This window comes from Drosophila teissieri, chromosome 2R, assembly GCF_016746235.2.
Source record: "Drosophila teissieri strain GT53w chromosome 2R, Prin_Dtei_1.1, whole genome shotgun sequence".
Classification (NCBI taxonomy): Eukaryota; Metazoa; Arthropoda; class Insecta; order Diptera; family Drosophilidae; genus Drosophila; species Drosophila teissieri.
This window is the reverse complement of record NC_053030.1, coordinates 19,446,694-19,472,150: the sequence shown is the minus strand read 5'-3', so window position 1 is coordinate 19,472,150 and position 25,457 is coordinate 19,446,694. Positions and strand designations below refer to the sequence as shown.

Genomic DNA, 25,457 nt, shown 5'->3' with positions numbered 1-25,457 from the left:
TGCATACGTGTCCATCAATAATGTGTCCTGGCTGCTGGCTGTTGGCTGTGGACTGTTGGCTCCTGGTACGCGACCTCATAGCCATGCCATCCGTCAATTGGCCATCCATCAGTTCTAATTAATCATGCTCGGGCCTAATGAGTTGCTCTCAAATATGCTGGGAATGAATGGATGCCGCTATTTCGGACGCGCTGCTAATGGAAATGGGTCTTAACTCGTGCTATACAATTGTCGCCGTTCCGATAGCCTTGTTGCAATGTTCACAATGCAATGTCCGCAATACGCAATTTCAATTTCCATTTCACGAGAACCAGCAACTGCGCACAAATCCAGCGCTGAGTTTCTTGCACACGGAAAAATCCTTAATTAATTCTAGGAAGTAAGTAATTTCAATCGAAAATCTTTAAAACATAATTCTTTGGCTTAACAGCATTGAAAAGAAATGACTATTTTACTATTATTTTAGTTTTTAATAGTGGCTCTTTGAACGTACATCTTTTTTGCGCGTTTGCTGTAAGAAAGTATCTTTCCGCAACTTAATCATATATGTTAATTATCCAATTATTAATTATCCAAAAATGAAAATGCTTACCAGTTGGTAACTTTTTCTCAGCGTGTAATAGAGGATATAGCTATGGTCAATGGGGACTGACCTAGAGTCCGTCAACAACTTGAGCTGCCTTGGCGAACGTGTTGACATCTTTGTTTTGGCCCGCTCATAATTCGCATTTTTTGTTCGGTTTGTTTTTGTTTTGACTGCGGCTGCGGCTGCCGCTGCGGCTTTGTTTCAGCTCGCTATTTTTTCGGAAAATGTATTAACGGCCAAACCGATTCATCAGCCTATTGACAAAGATGTCATGTGGGACAAGCAAATGACCGGACAAAAGACCGAATGTCTGGCGAGAATGGCAAAATGCAGACCAATTATACTGCATGCGATGACAGAGGGGAATTTTGTATTTATAGAACACTAAGCATACTAAGCGTTTACTTAGTTATATTAAAGAACTCTATGCTTTAATGCAAGACATTATGATGTATATATAAAATAATAAAAAATAATAAATCTATTTGAATATAACCAGTGGAATATAACTAGTAGTTAAATATATCAAGTTGACTATACCTAGTTGCATATGTATTGATGCATACCTTTCAATAAATTAATCACTTGTCTTTCTTTCAACACTTTAAATTAGTCTTTATTCTATAACCACATAAAACTCGCGTGATATTTGCTAAGACATCAATTTCCTTTTTCTATATAAGTATCAATAGACGCCTTTAATTTCTATAAATATTTTTTTAAGAAAATTCGAAAATGATTCATTCCGCCATTGAAATGCGTGGGCGTCGATCTTTTTCTCAGCACTTCTTTCCGCTGGACTAAGGAAAAGTGAAAATCGTACTCTAATAACTGCGAAATAAGCCAGAACAATAACAGGTAAGAGTACGTATTAAACAATACGTATTAAAGAATATATTGTCGCTCTTGGACTTTCTGCGCGACATTGTAAAAAGCGAGAGGAATTCTTACAGACAATTATGGTGCATATATAATATATAGATATAGATGATTCCTGCACAGGTTCGTTGGGGTCGGGTGAAGCTGGGAAACAACAAAAGTGCTACGTGAAAGTGGGAAGAAGACGCAGAAATATTTGTGGCACTTTTGTTGTTGCCTCAGGTTATATTTATAAAATTTCACCTCAAGAACGGCTGATCATCAAGCGCCCGAGAGTCGAGCAGAGAAAAACATTCATTTTCATTTCTGGCACGCTCGCGAGTGGACGTGCGGATACGCCGATACGCCGATAATAGCTATAGCCATAGCCATAGCCCAGTTCGATTCCCATCCACCTATATCCACATATATACTCTTATTTCTATACAGTGTATATAGGAGGGGTGCAAAGATCTGCCCACAGATCTTTCACCTTTCGCGCAGTGCGTGAGGGTGCGACACATCCTGTCCAAAGAAGCACCAGTAATCGCGACGCGAGTGTTGGTATAAGCCAAGGCAAATACACGCATCGAAGCTCAGTTTGAAAGTGAAGTCAGTGAAAGTCCTTTTGCCGCCAAGGCATGCGAATAAATTTGCAAGAGTTTCGCGACCCATCAGGAAATAGAAGCAACCAACGCAAGTGAGTCGAACGGGGTGGAGGATGCGTCCTCATTTTAAACTCGTTTTTGGAAACGCATTCAAATGGAGATGAGCTCGACGCATTCAATGGTTGCTGATTATGTAAAAAAAAAACGCGAGGCGAGAAAACGGCGAAAGGCGTGAGAATCTCGGCGAGAGAAGGAGCTTGTGAAAATGTCACCTGGCAGGAAATTCGGCTTTCTCAACATGCCACCGTGTGCACACACTCCCACATTCGTGAAAAGCTGTCAAAATTATTTTCATCTGCTTCGGCTTCGCGTTCAAAATTTATTAACACATTTTGACATAATCATGTATACAAATATATCTTGATGAGGATCTGTTATACGCTATATTGTATATATATATATGTGTGTGTGTGGGTGCATATCTCATCTGAAAGCATGGCAATAATTTGCCCACACACACATGCACGCACACAGAGACGCACATTGCTCATACGCCGTGTTGCTGCCTTATTTTTAGTTCGATTCAATCAGCGACATTTTCAGAGATTTTCTATTTCCATTTCTGCTGTTTGTGTTTGTCTTTTGCCCGCCGCTCGCTTATCATTGATTGCTTTGTTTGCTTTTGTTTCGGTTTCGGTTTTGCTTGTTCCTTCTCCTTCTCCTTCTCCTGCTCCTTCTTCCATTCTCGCCTTCCATTTGAAATGTTTGCGGTGCGCTTAGTCTTATTTATTTTTATTTTCACACCTCTCACACAAAACAATTAATTTCTCGTTTCGAAATATATAAAAATAAAAATAATACGCAAGATTGAGTGAGAGAGGCGTCTGCGGGTTTGAATTTATGTGCCGCCTGAAAGTAGGCAACAGTTTTTTCCAGTTTTCCTTTTAGCCTTATTGCGAGCACTCGGCTCTTTTCATCTCACTTCATCTGCCCCCCAAAGCACCACCCCCAACCCAACCCCATCCATCCTTCGCTCTTTTCGAGTGTGCTTCAGCTGGGCGGAAGTTCAAGGTCGCTGGCAGCATTAAAGAAGTGCCATTGCAGTTCCCTGGCCATAGATATCCACATAAACTAGTTTTGATTCGAATTTACTGGCCAACTTTTGCAACTTAAATTAACAACTGCTAGAAAGTGGCGAACTGGCAACTTTAAAGTAAAAGCCATACATAAGATTTGGTAATGTTGTTATATTTTCTGTTTATGGGCTTAATAAATAATCCATTCATTTTTAATAATGACCTAAAGTTAAACACCTATTGCTTTAACAGACAAAAAGCACTAATTTAATTTAGTATGTCTGCGAAATATGTGAGAATTATTGTAAATAACAGATTGTTTCCAATCATTTGAAGTTTAAAAGTTAAAATAGTATGAATTATGTATTATGTTTATACATTGCTATATTCAGGTCTCTAGTTATTTCTACGAATAAAAGCAAATATAATCGGATCATTAAATACACTTTGTGTGCAATGATAATTAAAAACGAAATCATCATAAAGTGTATGAATTGATGTATAATTTCCCACGCCACATTTTACGGTGTCGTTTTAGTAACGCAATGAAGCTCAGAATTGTGCACATTAAGGAAAATTAATTGTAAGGGAAATCAATGCAATTATGTGAACAATTTATTTCTATTTAATTTCCCTTACGCGTTCGATGCAATCATGTTATTATAGTTTCGGAAATTGGTTTTCCATTGTTTAATTGTTTCCTTTTGGTTTGCAAGGAACTCGGCCACGGCGAGTTAATTAAAATGATCTACCTTCGCAGCCATATGGGCGACTCCAGCTGATTATTCATTAACCTGGTCAAGAGTGTGTGGCCCAGCAAGGAGCTTATCTGTCGCAGTGCACAATAAGCGAACCTCAAGCGCATTCCGAACTTCATTATCTTCGACTGTCAACCGCGCCCCATCGAACACCATTCAATACCATCCAATGCCAACCAATGTATTTCGTATTTCCAACTTTCACCGCCCACCTTCATCATTGTTTTGCGTGCCGCAGCCTTTGAGGCCGTATAATTAAGTTGGCATGATGCGGCTTATGCGCAGCGTGTTAATGGCCAGGTAAATGGCTACTCGACCCCGTCTCCCAATTCTTCGAAATCGAGCTAACCAATAAATGGCGGCCATTCAATTCAATTGGTGTCGCCAGGTTGTCTCTCTCATTTCACTGCTGCATTTCCTGTTGAGCTCTGGCCAAGAACCCCATCGATTACTCATCAAAATTGGCACTGACAATTGCCTTTACCTCCAAATGTAATATATATTTTCTTTTTAATTTCAGCCAGCAGAGTTAACAGCCACAGGAGCAGGCCCCTTTCAAGGGCGCCTCGGATAGCCAAGTATAAAATAAGAAGAAACAACACCACTTGGAAACGTAAGTTATCACCGCAGAAATTGGAACGTCACAATACTTTGTAGTTTTTCTAGTATTCCTTTGGGTGAGCAGCTAAAGTTTCGAAAAGTTTCGATTGCATCTGCTTCTCTGTCTGCTCCGTTTATTTATAGCCCAAAAATACAGTGCAGTTTTCTTTTTTTCCTCGCTTTTGGCCTAGGAGTGCAGGCTGCAGTCTGTGAATTCCGGGCTAGTGAGTTCTATTTTCGGTAGATTCCCATAGGGAGATGAAGAGATATATACAGAGCCGGAGCAGCGAAGTTCTGACCTTGAGAAGCATGCACGGAAAAAAACAATACTTTGGTAAAAGTGAAAATTGCAACCGTCTTCAAGTTTTAATTGTAAAAGTATCAAAGTTATTCAAATGATTTTTAATGTGAAAAGTGGGACAACAATATAAGCAACAAACAAAATAGTTTGTAACTGTTGAAAAGTTGTGACTGAAAAGATATTATGCAATTAAATGTAATAAATAAATATATACAGATATTTTGAGCATGCAAGGTATTTTGAACATGCTACTTGAGAAAAGCATAATTGCAACTTTTAGGCACAACTTTTTGAATGGAATATGAAATATACTGATGGCTTACTGCTACTTAAGTTGGCGAAAACTTCTGATGGAAGTATCAACTTTTCACTTGGCACTGAGAAATGTTTCACTAGTTTGACGGAACAGGCGAATTCGAGCGATGTCCGCTCCAATTTTCAATGAAATGTATTTTTAGGGCCCGTTACAGCGAGATACACAAAATAGACACACAAATAGCCCAGCAATGAGATATATAGATGGAAAATGCCGGCGTGCGTCCGAATGAGAAAATCAGCTCAGTTGATGACGTCAAGAGGGTGCGTGCATGTATTCGTACTAAATGGAAATGGAGGAAAATTTTCATGGTAAAGCCAATAAGTAGCCGATGTCCAGGTTGGAGGCGAGAAAAGGGAACTCCATTTGGAAGTAACATGCAGTGCGAAGTACTCATTTGTATCTTTGTATCTCATTAATGGTGCTGCAGCCACACCGTATAGATACAGATACATACGCACGCATGCCAAGAATATATTTTTGCGTTTGTGTCTTTTCGGTTCTGACGATCGCGCATTTTGTTTTGTTTCGCTCTCGGGCGATATATAGACGGTATATATCTGCAGATACACAGCGAAATCGGGAGAGAATGCCGCAGATTGTATATATTTAAAATATTGTAGACTGCTCAGCTCGTGTGCTTGGCAATTTTCACTTGCCATCAGTCGCTTTTTACATTTCCAATCGAATTCTACTAGGCCCTGTTGCCCAGCAAAAACCGAAACAAAAAAAGAAATATAAGAAAAAAATCTAAACGAAATCGCACCAAATTAGATATATTGAAAGTAAAGAAAGGCGAACGGAAAACGATTGTACTCATTAAATGAAAGTGCCCCAAAAACGAGTGAAAAAGGACTGAGTTTTAAGGATTCTCGCATTGCCAAAACCAATTGCATTTTATGATTGCCTTCGAGTGCCGCTTTGACAGCAACAGCAAGGATTGCCAAATAGTTTTCCATTTCAATTGGTAAGTTGTTGAGGTTTCTATGTATTTCAATTTTTTTTTTATTATTTTTTGTGTGAGAATTCTGCTCAGTTTTGGCTGACCCAAATTTCATCGAATTCATTTCAATATTGTTGTGCTGATTTCAATTTTCAGTTCTCAGTGCTTTGCGTTGATGATTTTCTGTCACCAACTGTCAACAGAGCGTGAAGTTTGACCCATTTTAGTTTTTCACATTTGGCAAAAGAACTTTCCCAGGGTCAAGTGATTCGTTTCCGTTTCCTGTTCGCCCATTTACTGTTTCCTGCCGCATAACTCGACTTAATTTTAACCCCCGCCAAGGTTAATGATTTTCTCGTGCTCTTTTCTTCTGTAAACAAAACATTGAACAACTGTCGCCGTCAATTTGGCATTTGAATGAAGGCAAAGAGCCGTGCGAGCATTCAAAGGAAACCAGAAAACACAGATTTCAGCTTCAAGAGCATTTAACATTTTCACGGATAATTGGTTTGGTATTTCTGAAAATCACTCACACAGCCTGCGAATGCATTCAGCACTATACTTATACGAGTATATGTATATGTATGAATGACCTCTCCACCCTTTAAATGGAAATGTAAAACGGGGTGGCTGGATTTTGGTAGTTATGCCGCCTTCTGGTGGCTTTCATTATGCTGGCGAGCAGCTTTCGCTATTCATTTTAATCCTTTCAGCAGCGATTCACAAATGCAATGGCTAAATTAGTTTCGCCACACACACACACACACACTGCACTTCGGTCGAAACCAGAAAAAGGACCTGCACTTTCTGAAAGGACCAACCGTTTTGCCTTTATTTACCACGCACAATTTGAGAGGACGACAGAATTTCTATTCAATTTGATTTTAAGCGCATTTTCCAGTTAATTGCACGTTGTTCGCATATGCCGATAAGCACATACTCGCACATATATCCGCTTTTTTGCGATAGCTTCATTGTGAACTTTTGGCCGCATTAAATGGATGCTTTAAATATCCGAAACCAAACCGAGCCAAACACGACAATAATGGCAAACAGGCGCACGACAATTAGCGGTGGGCATCATGGACATCATGGACATCACGGTACCACGATTCCATGGCTACATCCTCATCCGCCCACACTTCGAGTTTATTTACGAGCAGGAAGTGCGCATTGGTTCGCGTTTTTGTGCGCGACACACGCGGCGTATACGCGATGCATATTGCCAGCAACGGCGAAATCGTATTTATATTTATACTATACCTCATATATGCGGCTGCCGCTTGCTTTTCTTCCCTCTTAATACGAAATGTGTGTCATTTTTATTATTAAAATCTCAACTGCGGCCAGCAATGTTCCCTTTTCCAAATGTGTGAAAGATATTGCAGAGTGCTGAAAAAATGTTGCAAGTAGCTTATGAAATTGTGCAATGGAAACTGATTTAAATATGTGATTTATGGCCACAGACAAGTTTACTCGTAATAAGAGGGTTTTGTTTAGAGTCGTTTTCTTGTTCAACTTTATTTCAATCAGATTGGCTATTACTGAAAGATACTTACTTAGAATCCATTTGTAAAGTCCCTTTCAACTAAGCTATTTCAAATATTCAAACCATTTTCGAATACAACCAACGTATACAATTTTTGTTACAAAAAAGTGCACATTTATTTATTCAACGATATAAAACAAACAGAAAATTTGAATTTGCCAAAGAAATGAATATTCATCTGCTGATTTATATAGTTCATTTTTATTTTCACGTCATGGATATAGTAAACATCATAAAAGTGAAACGTTTAATGCAAATATTTGTTGCCAGTCGCAGTGAATCATGTTGCACGTTTAACATTGTGAATCAGAAATTAAAATGGTTTAATAAATGCAATTACCTTATTATCCATGCCATTCCCAAGGTCCTTTAAACGTATGTACTTCTCATTATTTAATGAAAATGTTGACTGGCATTCGAAAGAAGTCAAAAGTCATGTGCAGCGAAATTAGGGATACACAACGTACAGAGAATTTTCAGCTGAGAGCGTCGCTTTTCATTTGCTGATGAGGGGCAAAACGTTGGTGGGTGGAATGGGTGGGTGGGCAAACATCTGATACTGTTGAGCATCTCGGTTTCGTCTAAATAAACTTGTCAGATCCGCTTTTAATGAAGCAGCCATAAGCAGATTTGTGGCTTAGTGTATTTACCCGGGCCAAATGAAGCCGGCTCGCGACTTACGACAACGAAATGGTCAATTTATTGTATGACATTTGGGTTCTGGCTTTCAGTCCCGTGCCGTTGCGTTGTCGTGTTCATTCAAATGCAAGAATTTCGTGGCAATCGGATTCATCCTGCTTTTCTCGATTTTTGCGACTTTTCTTCTCTTTCTTTTTTTGTTGTATTTTTTTTTTTTTTGTGGCGAGGCTTACCGGCTGACAGACGGTCTGTCGTCTTATGATGAGCTTAGGAAGGGCCGGGGAGTCCTGAATTTATAATGATATGAATATCAAATTGACAGCGCTTTTTGTGCGGTCTAATCGAATCAGCTGTAATGAGTGTTTTGCATTTGTCTAAATTTCGATTTCCAATTTTCATGTCAGTGAGCCATGGAGCAATTCGAGCAGCTGCTGACGTGCTGCGTCTGCCTGGACAGGTACCGGATCCCCAAGCTGCTGCCATGCCAGCACTCCTTCTGCATGGAGCCCTGCATGGAGGGACTGGTGGACTACGTGCGACGCCAGGTAAGCCCATCATCATTAATCATCCCACTGTGCGGCTGCATTGTGTGCGAGCGGCAATTTGGTTATTGCCGACGACGTCACACATCGCTGATGTACACTGCAAAAAAATTGGCACTAGCTTAAGCTTCTATATGGTATTTCAGCAATAGTAGATTCCCAATGTTGCGACAGTGTAACTGCTTAAGCTGAAATCTCGCATGGGAAATGGGGGAAAATAAAATGGGTGGAAAAACAAAGAGGCGCCCAACAAGACGCCCCCGAAAATGTTGTATTTATCTTGTTGCTTGCGGCGCATTTGCGTAGATATCTTGTTGAAAAATTATATAGAAAGGCGTGCATATATACATACACACATACACACCTACATACATATGTAGGCTCGAATGAACCCACAGTTGTACGTGTGTGTGTGTGTATCTGTGTGCCGCGCTACTTATAGAGCGCCTCAGTCTGCGTGTATTTATAAATTTTGTTTTGGCTTTTGGCCAGCGCCACGCAAATAATTGGAAAGCATTTTCATTGTGTTGGCCAAACTCAAGAAGAAAAATGCTATCCAAAAATAATGTTAATAAAGGGGGGAAATCACTGGCTGCAATACCTGTCATGCGAATGAAAGAGCCACAACTGAAATGGATCTTTATGGCAAAATTGAGATGACAGGATATGAAAAGCGCACTCAAGATGCCTGCACATGCAACTAACGAAATGTGCAAGGTTTTTAAAGTTGCGAACAATTCGAATAAATATACGAGTATATATACAAATATATATAGGAGTATATCATACAGAACAATGGCTTTTAATAGTTGGCTTAGGGTTATGCAATTGAAATTCAAAGCAGCTTACTGCCAAAAGCCCGCTGCTCAACAGTGTTTCAATTACCTTAAAAGGGATTTAGCGTTAAATTAGCGCCTTCGGCCAATTATATCCCCTTGACTAATAACACCATTGCCATTGCTGCGAATCGTTTAGGTGAAATGCCCGGAGTGTCGTGCCGAACACCGGATACCCTACAATGGCGTCCAGGCCTTCCCAACGAATGTCACCCTGCAACGCTTCCTCGAGCTGCACATCGAAATCACCGGAGAGCTGCCCGATCCCACTTCAGGTAAATATGTTTTTTTTTTTTGTATTTCTTATTTTATTTGGTAAATGCCAGAAACAATGCAAATTTCTCCCTTTGGTAATAAATATTAAATATTGGCTGGCAAATTCCGACTGGCATACAGATTAGTTCGCAAACAAGAAAAAAAAAAAACGCTGAGTGCACAAAGGCAAAGGGCAAACAAAAATGTTATTAATAAAAAGCATTGCCTTGTAGTCATTGTTGTAACTTTAATTAAATTCCACTAAATACAACGAGCGGAAAATTTGCGAGGAATGCCGATGGAAAGCAAGGCCGAAAAACTATCATTTGCCATTATGTTTGGCTTTCCAATTAAAAAGTCAGACGCTCCTGATAGCAACCATCTGATAGCAATTAAAACTAAGCAAAACCAAATTGATTTCGTTTGAGCAATTTGCATTTGGCCAAAACCAATTGGTGGAACAACCTCCTCTTAGGCATGACTACGCAATTCCATCTGACAAAACTCGATGGTGGTGAGTAAATATGCAAATGGCTTGCAACTTTTGAGCTGCAATCAGGATCAAGTGTGAGTTAATAAGGCAGACAAAGTTCTTAGCTTAACTGTCGCACAGAAAGAAAAATGACTGCAATTCAATTTAAAATAGCTAAATGTTAGTGAATTCAGACATAGATTTCACCTTTGAGGGCATATTAAATGAAATTCATTAATAGTGTTTATTCAGCCAGTTCGTTAGTAGAGCTGAAAAATGTTTACTGTGCATACGAAACTCTTCTTTTTTGTACTCTTGCTGCACAAATTTCCTAAGCTATGCAAATGTGTGAAACAAAGGAATCCTTTTCATGTTATGGATATAGCAAAGGACAACGAGCACTCGTACAACTTTCATGTGGAATTTGCAAATTCACTTTTCCATATGATTACATGAGAAAATACAGAAGCCAACTATTGGCACAAGCCACTCCCTTCCAGCTTCCCTTCCATCTTCTCCTCCACCGGTTTATTGTCAACCAGGAGGACGAGAAATCTGGGAAAGCAACTGGGGGAGGGGGGTGTTCATCAGGCATTGCCAATGCCAGCAATTGATGCAGAAAAGTTTACTTTTTCAAGCTGTGACTGCAGCAGCAGGACGACATCTACATCTTCATCGCCATGTTTGCATTGCAGCTCCATTGCTGAGGCTCGTTATTTGCATTGCCCCACTGAAGGCATCCTGTAGTCGACGAGCCACAGGATCCTTTGCCAAGGGATGTGACCCCCTGCGAACGGAAGGCTCACCGAAAACTTCTTACAAAAATCCGTACTTCCTACGATTTTTTAAATTTATGATGAGTAACAGAGCTTAAATGATATAGTGAAAATTCCAAGTCATTTTATTTTTAACCCTTAAGCTCTCGAACAATCAACACTATTTTTTGCAGTAGAAAAAATTCTTAAAATCCTGGTTTTGTCTCTGTTGATCAGGATCAGGAAAGTTGTCGCAGTGCAGAGATATGCACTCGAGTATAGCTGCATAACTGGCGCTTAGGTGCAGTTGATTTCGTGCTCTTGAAATCGCATTAGTGAATGCAACAGACATCCGCCTCGACATTTGCTCACACCTCACACCCTCCACTCCGCTTGGCATCCGTGGCATGTGGCAAGATTGTTGCCAAGAGTGCAAATTGATGAGCTGCTGCTGGCATACTTGGCATTTTATTGTCCAACCCAAGTGGGCGGAAAGTCATTTGCGATGCCCCTTTTTTGAGTGGAGTGTACTTTTTGGCAGTCAGGTGTGATAAGTAATTGTGTGTCTTCCCCCTTCGCCTCTTGCAGGTCAAATTATGGAGCGTTGCGGCGTTTGCTCGGAAAAGGCCTATCTGTCCCACTGTGCACACTGCGAGAAAAAGATCTGCGAGGACTGCAAGAGCGCCCACATGGACATTCTGCGACGTGAGATCACGCGATTCAACTCACAGGTGAGAACTGCTACTTGAGCTACTTAAAATCGACTTAACTTACATTTATCCATGGTATGTCCTTAGATCCGTCGCAGTTTGCACCGCCTTCAGGACTCGCTGGCGATCATCGAGAAGAACACCATGAGCCTGCAGACGAACGCCATCAGTGTGACGGAGGAGATCGATGAGATCTACCAGCGGATCACCAAGGCGATCAAGGATCGTTCCGACCAGCTGAAGGGCGAGATCGATCGCTACTTGGCCGTGGAGCTGCGCAATCTGACCACCTTAAAGGAGAATCTCGATCTGGAAATCACGAACATCACCAGCAACTGCGACACGGTGGACAAGTACATGAACGAGACCGTGGAGTGGGACGACTGCGAGCTGATGGACACCAAGGAGATCTTCCTGAAGACGGTCGAGTTCCTGCGTCACTTCGAGTACGAGAATAACGACTACAGTCGGCGAGTGCGGTTCCTGGTCTCCATAGATCCCAACCAGCTGGTTATGAACCTGGCCACCTTCGGTGACCTGAACATAGCGCCTCACTCGACGCCAAGTGGCGGTTCGGTTAGCAGTTCCCACCTGGCACCGCCCAGTGCTCTGCAGCCGGGCTTGATGCGCTCGAAGAGCGACCACCGCCTGGCCACCCAGTTCCGCCAGCAGGAGGAGCGCAGTGGCTACAACGATGAGCCCGTTCTGGGCGGTCGCAAGTTCGGCGAACGCCCGCAGCGCAGCGCCACCCAGGCGAACAACGACCGCTATGGACGCAGTGGTGGCGACTACGACTATGAGAACGACTACGACAACGATGGTTCGTCGGGCAGGGCGGGCAAGTCGTCCCGCTTCCGCTCGCGATTCGTGAGATCCCACCAGAACGACGACTCCGACAGTGAGCAGCAGCAGCAGCAGCGGCAGCAGGAGCTCAAGGAGCGCAAGGATCGCGTCCTGGACAGCGAGGATGTGTCCCGCGGCCAGTTGAGCGGCATCATCCGTTTGAGCGACTGTTCGCGCGTTGTCCAGCGTCTGGCCGATATCGGCAAGGAGAAGAAGGAGAAGAAATCCGATGCCGCTGCCGCAGCTCAAGCGGCCGTTCAAGCCGCCATTCAGGCCCAAAAGGCGGCCATGCAACGGCAGCAGCAGAAGAATCAGCAGACCGCCGCCGCCGCCGACGAGGAGGAGCTGGCGCGCCAGAAGCGCAAGAATGCCGGCTCATCATCGACAGGTGGAGCAGCTACATCGACGTCCAGTGGCGGTGGCGACACCGCCAGCGATCAGCGGGTGGCAGCTCTGAAGAATCGTGGAGGCGAGGAGAGTGATGGCAGCTCCAACCAGGCGGCGTCTCCAGTGCGTAATAGTGCGGCATCCACGACGCGAGCCGAGGTAAGTGTGAATGAGGCAAATACAGAAGAAGAAGGCGTGGCCAGTGAAAGCAGTGACAGCGATGAAGGGGAGGAGGATGATCTAGAGGAGGAAGACGAAGATGAAGACGAGGAGGAGGAGGAGGATGATGAGGAGGAGGGTGAACAACAAGTAGAACAATCTGTAGAAGATGCGGGTAGGGAATTGCTTAACCTCCCGGAAGAGTCACTGCAGCCGACCTCTTCTGAAGCCACAGAGGAGGAAGAATCCTCATCCGAGTACGAAGAGGTAACAGCCACTGAGAGTGAAGACGAGCAGGAGGCAGTTGAAGGCAGAGTAATCGAGATAGAGAGTCAGAATCTGCCAGTGATCAATGTGCTTCCGCCCGAGAATGACATTGCCCAGAAAGTCGAGGAAAACCCAGTGGACCACATAAGCCAACAGGAGCTTGTGGAAGAAACAGACAAATCTGCAGAAGAAAGTCCAGAAGAAGAGGAAGAGGAGGAGTACACAGAGGAGGAGATTGAGGTCACGGATGAGGACGAAGAGGAGGATTGAATGGGGTTACAGAATCAGGAGTAGGTCAAATTCACAAGATAAAATTCATATCAAAATGTACACTAGGTAAGAAAGCATACACTTTAAGAAAAGCAAGTCTCTTTCGTGTAGGTAGTTACAAATTACTGTGTAGACTGTATAGTTGGGATCGCTGTCACTGTAGCCTAGCTCAGTATTTTACCCTTGTGTTGTGCAAACTCCCGCCGAAAAGAACTTAAAACGTTCATTGCGTATACGCCATGTGTGCTTCGTTCTTTATTTGTGCTCCATCGTTCACACTTCCCCTCCGCTCCGTAAGTGTTATCCTTATTTTTTTGTCGATCCTGTCGAAGGAGCAACCTAACTAAACTGTTCATCGTTACTTTTACTGTTTAATCTAACCTAACCAAAAGCATTTCCTCCGAACTTGTCCCATTTCGTTTGGTTTTTATTTATTTTGATTTACGCAACTGGTTTTCTGTTCTTGTTATTTTATGTGTACGTTAAGTTCCCAGTCATTATTTATTTACTATGATTGTTTATTATTATTTCCATTTCGTTTACTTACGTTTATTGTCTTGTGAGCGCCTTTCACCTAATGCTGTTTTGGGTCTGAACCTTTTGCCCCCACCAAGTAATCGTAATCTGAATGCAATGCAGGGTAAAGTTTCGACCCAAAGCTCGGACATCAGAATTGTACAATATTGTATACAAATATATGGATATATCTATTTTTATTTATGTAGTTTAACATCCTTTACCTTAACGTTAGTTAGAGACTGCACAAAAATTAAACGCAAATAAAGCAAGCAGAAATTACAAAATTCCTTTGATGTAACATTTATTTTCTTTCGAATCTTTCTTTTTCTCCCTCTTTCTCTCTATCTATATCTATCTATCTATCTTTCTATCTTTCTATCTATCTATCTATCTATCTATCTATCTTTCTATCTATGTTTATATCTACATATCTCGCGAATCACTCTTGCAAGTGGAGAACCGATGTGGTAGTGATGTTAATTTGCTTAAATGTTACTAAATTTCTTTGGTAAATGGTGTCGAGCTGAATAAATCGCAGACCCCGATCAACAAGATATACATCTCTTGGTTTTTTTCCCAACATATTATTTGCTCCCGTTCTCATTATAATGACAACTTTTTCAAGCATTCTTTATATTTTCGTTGCCGTTTTGTTGGTTTACAATTTCTGATGTCCGCTGTAAATATTTCTGTTGTGTATGTACTTCTTTACCCGCCCGCCGCCTCCAATATCCCCACCTCACCACCCCCTCTTTTTTCGCCTGTCATGCATTCACACATTGTTGCCACGCCCCCCTCCCCAGGCAGCCGCCCCCCGAAAATGGCTGATAGAGTCGGGTTCAATGGCGAATATTTCACCATCATGCGAGTGTCAGCGATGCTGCTGCTTCCGTCAGTTTAACAATGTTTCCCATGTTGCCAGTGTGTGCGTGTGTATCTGTGTGAATGAATATGCCACACACTACCCTGCATATACATACGTACATATGTACATACATATATACAGGGAGTTGTGCTTCAGTGACACAGTGCACGGTGGCTGCATATTTGTCTTGTTTTTGGCATTTGCTGAATGGGAATAGGAAAAGGTTGTCTGATCAATTAGGAGCACATCAAAGGAAGTGGACGAAATATAAAACGCAATGAAAAGGCTCGTATGCCGGGCTATGCCGTATTTCTACGATTTCAAAATCTATAGATGTTGCCAAGCAAAATATGGCGAAATAATATAATTGTAACCAGGCTTGGGGCAATTTAAAATTAAACCAATTTATTGAGTAAATTTGATTTCCTAAACGTTTATAATTCAACTTAAAGCTTTCACTTAGTATTTTAAACGCTCAGATTAAATTTCAGCTCTTGTGCAAATTCAAATTCCTTTAATTTTTTTATAGTCAGTTTTAAGCAATCTGCTGTTTTATAGTTGCGATTGTGAGGCTCCCTGTAAGTCCCCATTTCACTAGACACCCGCCCATCAGCAGTCCACATCTCAGCATCGTCATTTCTATTTCTCTATCTTTAAATCTCTCTATTTCGCATCCGCATCGCATTCGTTACTCGTTCCGTCGCTTGCCAAAACCGAAAATCGAACTAACTCAGACCGCGAGCGCCACAGACTCTGATGCAACTCCCACTCCTACAATCCAACAGTCGAAGCCGCCCGTTTCCGCCCAGGTGGCAGCGGTCAAGAAGACCCAAAGATCCGGCAGCAGTGACAGCAGTGCCTCCACCGAGAGCTCGGCAAGTTCGGCGGCAGCAGCGGCTGTGGCAGCCACATCCTCATCCACATCCGCAACTGCGGCAGCACCTGCCGCATCCAGCAGCAATTCGACGAGCCAAAATGCCAAGGCGCCCAGTTCGTCCAGGTATTCCACAGCCAGAGATACCACGGCAGTGCCGGAGAAGAAGCCCTTTGTGAGCCGCTTCCTGCCACAGCATAGCACCGCCAATGCCACCAATGGCTCGGCGGACAAGAAGAAGGCGGAGTCCAGTTCCAGCAGCGAGGAGGAGACCAGCTCGGAGTCCGAATCCGAATCGGAACCGGAGACCAAGGCGAAAAGCAGCGCGGCCAGCAGCAGCACCAATACCAAGTCCACGCCCAGCAGCGCCGCCAGCTCCACCACGGCAGCCAGTAGCTCCACCACTGGTGGTGGTTCCTACCGGGATCGCCTGGAGGCGCGGCGCGCATCCCGCGATGATAGCTCATCGACGGCAGCGGGGCGCAGTAGCTATGCCACGCCCTCGAGCAGCGGCTATGGGAGTGGCAGCGGCACCACCGGCGGACGCACACGAGCGGTACCAGCGCCACATCACACGAGTGAGAGCGAGGATCGCTATGGAAGCGGCACCGGAAGCAGGTATTTCCACACAACATTCCATTCTATTCCTTTAAAACAAAAAAAAAAGTCTAGCGTTTTTTTGTGATTTCGAAGTTTCTATAACCGACTAATTTGCATGTTTAATGAGGTTCGAATAATGTGAAAAAGCATATGGTTATCCGCACAGAGGATAAAAACTTTCACAGGTTTTGTGGCACTTTCCTTTTTGTCAGACATTACTTCCTTAAAAAATCCCTAGACAAATTTTCGTTTATTTATTATCCGCATTAAGTACGAAAGTGTAGTTTTAAAAACTTATGAATTTTTTCTTCTCTGTGTAATAGCTTAGTAGCTGCCACTGTGAACACGCAAAGTTAAGATACATATCTGATGGGCATGGAAAATAAATTGTGTGTCAAATATTGCAGTTCGGTAATTAATTGCCTCGTTGTTCGCCACACTAATTGAATTACCTGTAAAATGCCTGTAAAAACACGGCCTGCTGTTAATTTACACTTTGAACTAGGTAATCAGTTGCAGAGCCGCTTTAATCTTTAATACGGATAAGCTTTAATGGATAATTGTGTTTTTGGTTTGGTTTCGGATTGGTTACACCCACGAGTTCCATGCGCTTTATTGAGTACTTCTAAGACTTTCTTTTGTATCCCCTTGTATCTCACTGCTGCAGCTTTGTACAAGTGCTCCGTGCTGGCATTAACATGGCATTGGCCACTTTGTTGCTCTTACGCCTTGTGTGGCGTCTAATTGTCAAGTTCATAACCTTCACATAGCAAACGACAAACACACACATACGCACACAAGCACAACATGCAATTCCCGGATAGATAAACACACACACAGTACACACCCACTCACACAGTACACACCGTTCTATCACTCTCTTTCTCTTTTGTGTTCTCTATACAATGATCTTTGCAGTGCACTGCCCTTTAGCATACCGTACATAAGCAGACCCAGCCGGGCTCGCTACCGAAAGCGACTTGCCGATGTCTAGCCCGATATACATATAAACTATATACACTATATGTGAAACTCAGGCAAAGGCGACTCCGAATTCAATGCAATTCATAGTTCAATTGTTTGTTAACCCATAACGATGAATGCGTTTTGAAATACTTATATCCCAAAGTACCAAGATCCCCCCGCCTAACCCATACCCACTAAGCCAACCAACTCATGTTGAACGAGTGCCTTAGTGCTTACCCACCCTATTGATTACATATTTGAATGTTAGCTGAAAATAAAATTGAACAAGTTCGCCAACTTGAGCAGTGCTGGGAGTCACCTTTAATGGGCAAACAGATTCGTGATGATGGTGCCTTTCAGAAGGAGCCACTCAAAGGGCTGGAAATTAACTTTACGTCTCGCTTTCCCATCCGTCCATCCGACCATCCGTCCGCTTTTCTGTTTTTCCGCCTTTATGTCTCTCTGTCAATACCCTTTTCAAAGGGATCAATTGCGAACGGTTCAGGCCCAATGCGATGCGATGCGAGTCCTTTGTGCCTGGGCGACAAAAACTTCTTTAATTTTACTTTTGCACGACAACAATCACCGAACCAGAACCCTTTTTCTTCTGAAACAAATCTAGCGTAATGTAATTACAACAGTCCTTCGCACCCCTCCGCCAATTTCGCACCCCATCCCCACTGCCACTCCCCCATCCCCCATTTCCACTTCCCACTTTCCCATCCACCTAATCACTCTCACTCGCTCTTACTGCCTGGGAACAATGCGATAAATTGTTATTTGCCATCAGTCCGAGTGGCAGCATATATACTTGTATATACACATTTCGCAGGAGTCCATCAGTCAGTCTGCCGTATTTACCCTAGGTGTTTGTTCAGTCAGACTATAGCTGGATTTATGCTTTCGGCCACATAAAAATGCTGTTTTAATTGGGCAACTTAGAGCTCAAATTTGTACGAAAATTCCTCAAAAGAACCAATCAAAATCAATATCAATTGCAACGCAAATCCGATTAAAAAGGTTTTTCAATATGCGCACCTAGTGATTTAATTGTGGAAGTATTTAAGTAGTATCATATGTGGAAATACGATATAAAATCATTTGTTGAAATGTTTCATATTTATTTCAATGTTTATAGCAATGTTTATATTAGTATTTTAATGATTTTATTTAGACACTTATTACGGAATTAAATCCCATAAAAATTGTAGCCTCTCATGTTTTATGTTAAGTAATAAACTGAATTCATTTAACAACATCGAGCAGAAAAAAACTCTTATACAAGCTTTAACTACCCAGCATGTGTTCAAAGTTTTTATGATAAGTACACACAGTAAAATAAAGCCAATATTTAATATTAGGCAGCAGGTATCGGATGAACGTCGCATTCGAGTACATGACTTCCCATTGTGTAAGCTATTTTTTATCGCTGGCAATTGAACAGTGTAAACAGCAGCGAGTCACTGGCAAATTTCAGTCATTTTTTTAAAGTAAAGCGAGCTGCAGCAAAAAGTGTTGCCTACTTTTTTGGGCTGCTGACGATAATGTTGCCTGTTGCTTGTGCTGTTTTGGCTCCATTTTGCGCTGGTTTTCTGCACTCGCACTCACCTAGATTTAAGCATTTAATTTATGTTCTTTATCCGTGCAACGGTACTCGTTGATATTTTTGTAGTAGTTGTTGCTTTTTGTGTTTCTTAACCCGCCCAACCACCCAGCAACATAAAAACATGAAAACACACACACTCACAGACAAGGACGCCTTTTGGCGCCATAATTTCACGTACTTAACCGAACTTTTCCCCAACTACTTTGTTGAACTTTCGATAATGCGAAATGTGTATTTAATTATAAACTTTGTGCTCGGGTTTTGCGATATTTAATAGAATTTAATGGCCAATAAATGCGAACTACACACACAACTGTAGACACGGACCTGACCTAGTTAAAAGTTAGTTAATTAAGCGGGATTAGTCTTAATTGAAAAACGAGCAAAGAGACACACAGCAACAGCTACGGCAAAGGCATAAGCAAAAGCAAAAGCAAAAGTAAAAGCAAAAGCACACATCTACTAAGTTAAAAGACTGTTGAAAATTACGTATACAACACCAAAAGACGTAGGATCAAACCAAACCAAAACCAAAAACCAAAAAAACAAAGAAACCAAAAACCGAACCGAATCAACATTTTTGCAGCTACACAAGCCGCTTTCTAAACAAGAGCAAGAGCAGCGCCATTGTAACGCAACCCTCGCTATCCACGCCCACCGCCTCCTTTGATGAGGACGCCACCGGAACCGGCGACGACTCGGACAGTCGCTATGGAACGGGCCGCTCCAGGTACTTGGCCATGAAGGAGCGACGCACCCGACTGGCGCGCAGCCGCTCGTCCCATCAGTTTGGCAACGATGACGAGGATCTGGATGAGCCGGTGTCCCCCACCACGGTCTCGCCGTCCGCTTACCTGGCCTCAAGGTGCGCGTGAGACACCAGATCTTTCAGCTAAACTCCTGACCAATCTCCAATCTCCCCCGCCCCACCTCCCCCAGCTATTTGGGCTCCGTACTCATGCTGGCAAAACGTATTCCCAATCAAAACTGATCGTGAAAATGTTTTCAAGATCTATGTATGCACCAGTTGCGGATGCAGTTTGCTTGCCTGAGTACAGAGCCTTGAATTGTACATAGGTGATTTATCGGCTGTAATATATTTAAATATTTAAATAGCCGCCGATGGTATTTTGTCGTGCGCTGGGCGCTTTCATTGTGCGTGTGTGCTGTCCCCCGGTTTATATTTGTATTTTTTTCTACCACTTAAATTACAAATTACAGATTTACTTTTACATTTGATTTTATCGTTTTTTCTATTTTTAAGTTGAGTTTTGTGCGTGCCACGTCCGAAGTTCGCCACGTTTTGTTCTCGTTCATGTTGCACTCTAGACTAATTCAAGTTTTTAGATTTACTTTTTGGTTCTTTTTACTTTCTGTACCGTTTTTTTGTTTCTATTAGTCATTATTCACCTGTGGTTAAGAAGAAAACAAAATTCTGCGCGTTCTTAAATTAACCGAAATTAACCGGAATTCAATCTAGAAGTTTCCCCTTCTCTGAATCTCTCTGTACATACGCAGCACTAGTTATCATGCACCAGACTCATGCAGATCAGTTAACTGGGAAAGGAGTTGCTAATTAGCAGTTAGGAATAAATTTAATTATTTATAAAATATTCTTTATACTGTCCCAAATTGCGGTAGAAGAAATAAGCTTTATCATTTAATTACAAAATTATAGATAAACTAAATCTTGGGCAGCTGACCTTGATCCTTTCTAATACTTGAATAATCACAATTATGACTGCAGCTCCTTTTCTCAGTTGAAAGCGCCTCATCCAATTCAAAATCAGTCAGTACCACTCCATCTCCATCCATCCATCTATCTCATCCCCAATGCCTGTGGGCTCGTGCCCGGAACCATGTGTTAAATATCCGAGATGCCCTTTCAGGTACAGCGGCTATGGCAGCAGCGACCTGTCCCGCAGCCGCTCCTCGCACGCGCTGAAGTCGCGCGACAACTCGCCGATCACCGATCGCGGAGCGGGATCGTCGCGGTCCGGCGGACTGGGCGGCAGCTCGGCGACGGACAGCAAGGACGGCGAGGCGCTGAGCTCGTGGGCGCGGTACCTGAAGAACAAGTACGGCAACAAGAGCAGCAAGGACTCGGCCGGCGGTAGCGGCAGCGCACGCGATACGCACGCGGGCAGCTCGACGTCATCGGCGGCGGCGGCGTCGTCCTCGCATGCGCACGGCTACGGCGGTACGAGCGGTACGAGCGGCAGCAGCGGACGGAGCACCGCCAGCGATGTGTCGCGGCGTCTCAGTCTGGGATTGCCCCTGCGTCAGGCCAACGAGTTGGCCTCCTCCGACGATGACGGGTCAAAAAACGGGCTAGGCTCCCCTACGTCCCCTACGGTAGCAGCAGCAGTGGCAGCAGCCGGTATAACCGGAGCGGCAGGTACTATCCCTAAACAGGTGTACCTGCGCAAGCGCCAGCAGCTGTTCCAGCTGGGGGGCCGGGGGAGCGAGCCCGGATCCTTCACATGGCCACGCGGCCTGGCCGTCGGCCCCGACAATAGCATCGTGGTCGCCGACTCCAGCAATCACCGCGTCCAGGTCTTCGACTCCAATGGCATCTTTGTCAAGGAGTTTGGCGAGTACGGCAACGGCGAGGGCGAGTTCGATTGCCTCGCCGGCGTGGCCGTCAACCGCATCGGCCAGTACATCATAGCCGACAGGTAAGTTAAGGGGTAGCACACTACTATATATAAGCAATAAGCAGTAATTCATAAAATAGCTCGGACTCCAAGTCAGGGTATGAAAAAGTAAAAAATTGATATTGGCTTGGCTACTTTGGCGCTGGCTACTTAATCTCCGAGTGGGTGAGCAGCTGCTGGTGGTCAGTCTGTGTTTTAATTAAGCCGAAACAAAGGCGCATGATTAATTCCAGGCTTCTAGCTCCTCCTCTAATTGGCAGGGCTAAGCGCATAATAGCCGCGTTAATGAGAAACATGTGCCGGGTTCATTCCGGCGGAGTGCGAGTTTTTGACGCTTCTGCACATGTTATCTGCAACCTTTTTACGAGTGCTCCCGGTAGCTCCACCTTTCCACATCCCCCAACATGCCACATCCCAGTTCCCAGATCCGATCACCCTGCCTCCGGCTGCCACTGTCATTGTTTGACGCAAAATCTCGTTAAGCGCCGAGAGCCGGGGTATCCTCATTGTGCGAGTCAACTTTGATTTTGCACGTTAAGCGGCTTAGACCTAAGCCCAACACCCATCAGCCCACGCCGAACGGCATCCAGTGGCATGGCCCACGGATGGAAACCAAAAATCCACGTCCAACACCTTGGAATTCCAAGGCGTCGCCCTTTGGCTGGCAACCCGCGAATCTTTTCCTTTTTCGGGGACCCGTCGTAATGAGATCTCTCTTTTGGCTCCGGTTCACAATTAACGTGGGGAATTCGCCGATTTGATGGCCCTATAAATTGGCCAGTTAATGTAAACGTGTATGAAAGTAAGGCATACGAATTGGTGGAATTCGAAAGCTTTATATAACTTAAATTTGTTGCTTTTAATAATATTTTTCAGATATAAAAGAAGCTTTAAGATACTTTATAGCATAGTTTTAAGTTTGGTCGACGGGTGTCTTAACTTTAATGAGGCACTATATATTTCACTGCTCTTTCTCTTCGATTGCAGATACAATCATCGCATACAAGTGCTCGATCCGCAAGGACGATTCCTGCGCGCCTTCGGTTCGCAGGGCACCGCAGATGGCAAATTCAATTATCCTTGGGGCGTAACAACCGATGCACTCGGCTTCATTTACGTGTGCGATAAGGAGAACCACAGAGTGCAGGTGAGGACGAGAACGAGGACGAAATGGAGGATGCACCCCATCCTTTTAGCAGCCATCTTCGGTCTCGATTTGCATGCAAATATTTATATATTCGCTGGGGCAGGTGCAAAAGTTTGGGGCGGCGCAGAGGCTCGAGCCTTGCCCAATTTGTCACACTCGAGCTGCAGCATCCAGCAGCAATTTTCATGAGCTTAACTAGCATATATAAATATACATACGTATATTCGAGTTTTTGTGTACTTTGACTGCATGGTCCATCCTTGCGAGTGCAGGAGCACTGCCCATTTCAATTTGCAAACTTATAACGAATATTCGCATTCGTCAGGTTTTCCAATCCGATGGTTCCTTCGTTGGCAAATTCGGTTCCTGCGGCCGTGGCGAGGGACAACTTGAGCATCCGCATTATATAGCCGTATCGAACACGAATCGTGTGATTGTTTCCGATTCGAATAACCACAGGATTCAGGTGAGCCAATAGCATCAACCCCCCTCCTATCCATTTGCCACTGCTTGCCTCTGTTTGCCATTGGGTCCCTTGGGCTTTTCATGCCTGTCTGGCCATGTGAACAATTTTAATTAAAATATGCTCACCATCGAGATTCTTTCGCAATTTATTTGAATTTCCTGCACCTTCCGTGCCTGTCACCTCTTTCCGTATCCGTATCCGTATCCGCAGATTTTCGACGTAAACGGCAAGGTCCTGTCCACGGTGGGCGGCGAAGGATCCGACGATGGCCAGTTCAAGTTCCCACGGTAAGCAAATCGAATCACCATTTTTAATTGGCAAAGTCATGAGGTCGCACTTCTGTGTGTTCTTTCTTTTTTTCGACAGCGGTGTGGCCGTGGACGATCAGGGCTACATATTCGTGGCCGATTCGGGCAATAACCGCATTCAGATCTTTAATCCGGATGGCAGTTTCCTGAAGACCTTCGGTTCCTGGGGCTCCGGCGACTCGGAGTTCAAAGGACTCGAGGGCGTGGCCATCATGTCCAACGGCAACATCTTGGTCTGCGATCGCGAGAATCACCGCGTCCAAGTCTTCTGATCGGAAACCACGAATCCACGAGAATCCAATCCAGGGAAAACCCATTGCATTATCATCATCATGATTCGACCATTTTTATTTGCTCTTTAATTATTATTGGTTACGAAGTGCCAAAGCAATTAATGTCCCTCTTTCTACGCCTAGAAATTGTGTCAATTAGCAATGGAGGAAAAGCAGCTACAAAAAAAAAAAGAAACCGAAAAACTTTTATGTTAAACTAGAGGAAAAAGAAAAACTTTGAATAAAAAAGCGAAAACTCGACAGAGTTTGAGTGAATGAAATTTTCGTTTCCTTTTGGGTATATATATGTATGTATATATGTACGTACATTTTGAATGGGGGGCCCCAACTGTTTATTGCTGCATTCAAGTATTCCCTAATTGAGATTTATCTGCGTGCAGCCCAACAATTTCCAAATCTGCCGTACGCCCCCCCCCCGGTTTTTCCTGCCCCCGGGGCACTTTATTAAATTAAGATGTTCTGTGCCAGCAAATTGCAAACTTTTTTCTGAGCTTTTCGCATAAACTATTTGCCTCCAACTGCCAACTGCCAGCTGCGTGTGGCGTGTGTAACAACAAGAACAACAAGAACTACATCAGTGGCAACCGAATTGGTAGCAGCAACTGTGGCAGCTACAGTTACAGGATTTATATGTTGCCGCATAAATTTGTTTGCTGGCAAATGTTCCGCATACGCCATGTATGTGGTGCAAATACTCCCACGCAAATATGTTAGATAAAAAAGGACAGGGAAGGCATAAAGTCAGCTAAAAAAACGCAGGCAGCTTAAATACTCTGCACATTTCATAAGTCAATTAAGAAAATTTAACCTGGTTATGGTAGAAATCTGAATAGTTTAATTGTTCTTAGGTTCCTTCATTTAACAAAATATATGTTTAAATCTTTCTAGCCTTATTATTTGTATATCTTCTATTATATTTCATTAATAATTAATTAAATTTCCAATTAACAGCTGGTGAAATATACCCATTTCTTAAAGTGCTCGCATATCCATCCACCGCTTCTATCGTATTCACACTTTCCTCCTACAAATGACGCAAAATGTTGCCAGGATAAGTGAGTTTTATGTGATTAAAATGCATGTGAGTGCGAGTGCGAGGGTGTGCGTTCGAGTTGCGATGAAAGTTTATGGCTTACTTACTACAACTTATGGCGCCCTTCAACAGCCACATTACGCCCTTATCCTCTTTCCCCGCAATAAAATTCTTTGATTTGCAACAATTTGCAATTAACCTTTGATTGACTAGACGTACATTCTTTGATAAAGCCGGCAATTCCGCTTTACATCCAACCCTCTGGCCATTACCTTTGTTATGCGACAGTTTTGCCTTTCAATTAGTGCATACAATTTGCAGCATTTTAATCAACATTTCGCATCAATAGAAAAAGCGTCAAATTATGGGTGTGCTGTGGAATGTGTGTGTGTG

At 43.3% G+C, this 25,457-nt stretch overlaps 1 protein-coding gene across 9 annotated transcripts; it reads left to right on the top strand.

The window, feature by feature from the left end:
• Nucleotides 1-1,781: 1,781 nt before the first annotated feature.
• LOC122612676 (RING finger protein nhl-1) lies at nt 1,782-24,286 on the top strand. Of its 9 annotated transcripts, XM_043786432.1 has the most exons (14): nt 1,782-2,144; nt 4,407-4,499; nt 8,639-8,779; nt 9,752-9,887; nt 11,683-11,825; nt 11,892-13,193; nt 14,702-14,716; nt 15,900-16,606; nt 19,747-20,025; nt 21,050-21,838; nt 22,805-22,964; nt 23,290-23,430; nt 23,641-23,717; nt 23,797-24,286. In XM_043786432.1, the coding sequence occupies exons 3-14, from the start codon at nt 8,645-8,647 to the stop codon at nt 24,008-24,010; spliced, it is 4,098 nt and encodes a 1,365-aa protein (XP_043642367.1). In that variant the 5' UTR covers nt 1,782-2,144; nt 4,407-4,499; nt 8,639-8,644; the 3' UTR covers nt 24,011-24,286. The 9 variants fall into 9 exon arrangements, with proteins under 9 accessions (XP_043642367.1, XP_043642371.1, XP_043642370.1 ...); XM_043786436.1 differs by lacking the exon at nt 14,702-14,716 and having other exon boundaries at nt 11,892-13,157; XM_043786435.1 differs by lacking the exon at nt 14,702-14,716.
• The last annotated feature ends 1,171 nt before the right edge of the window (nt 24,287-25,457 follow it).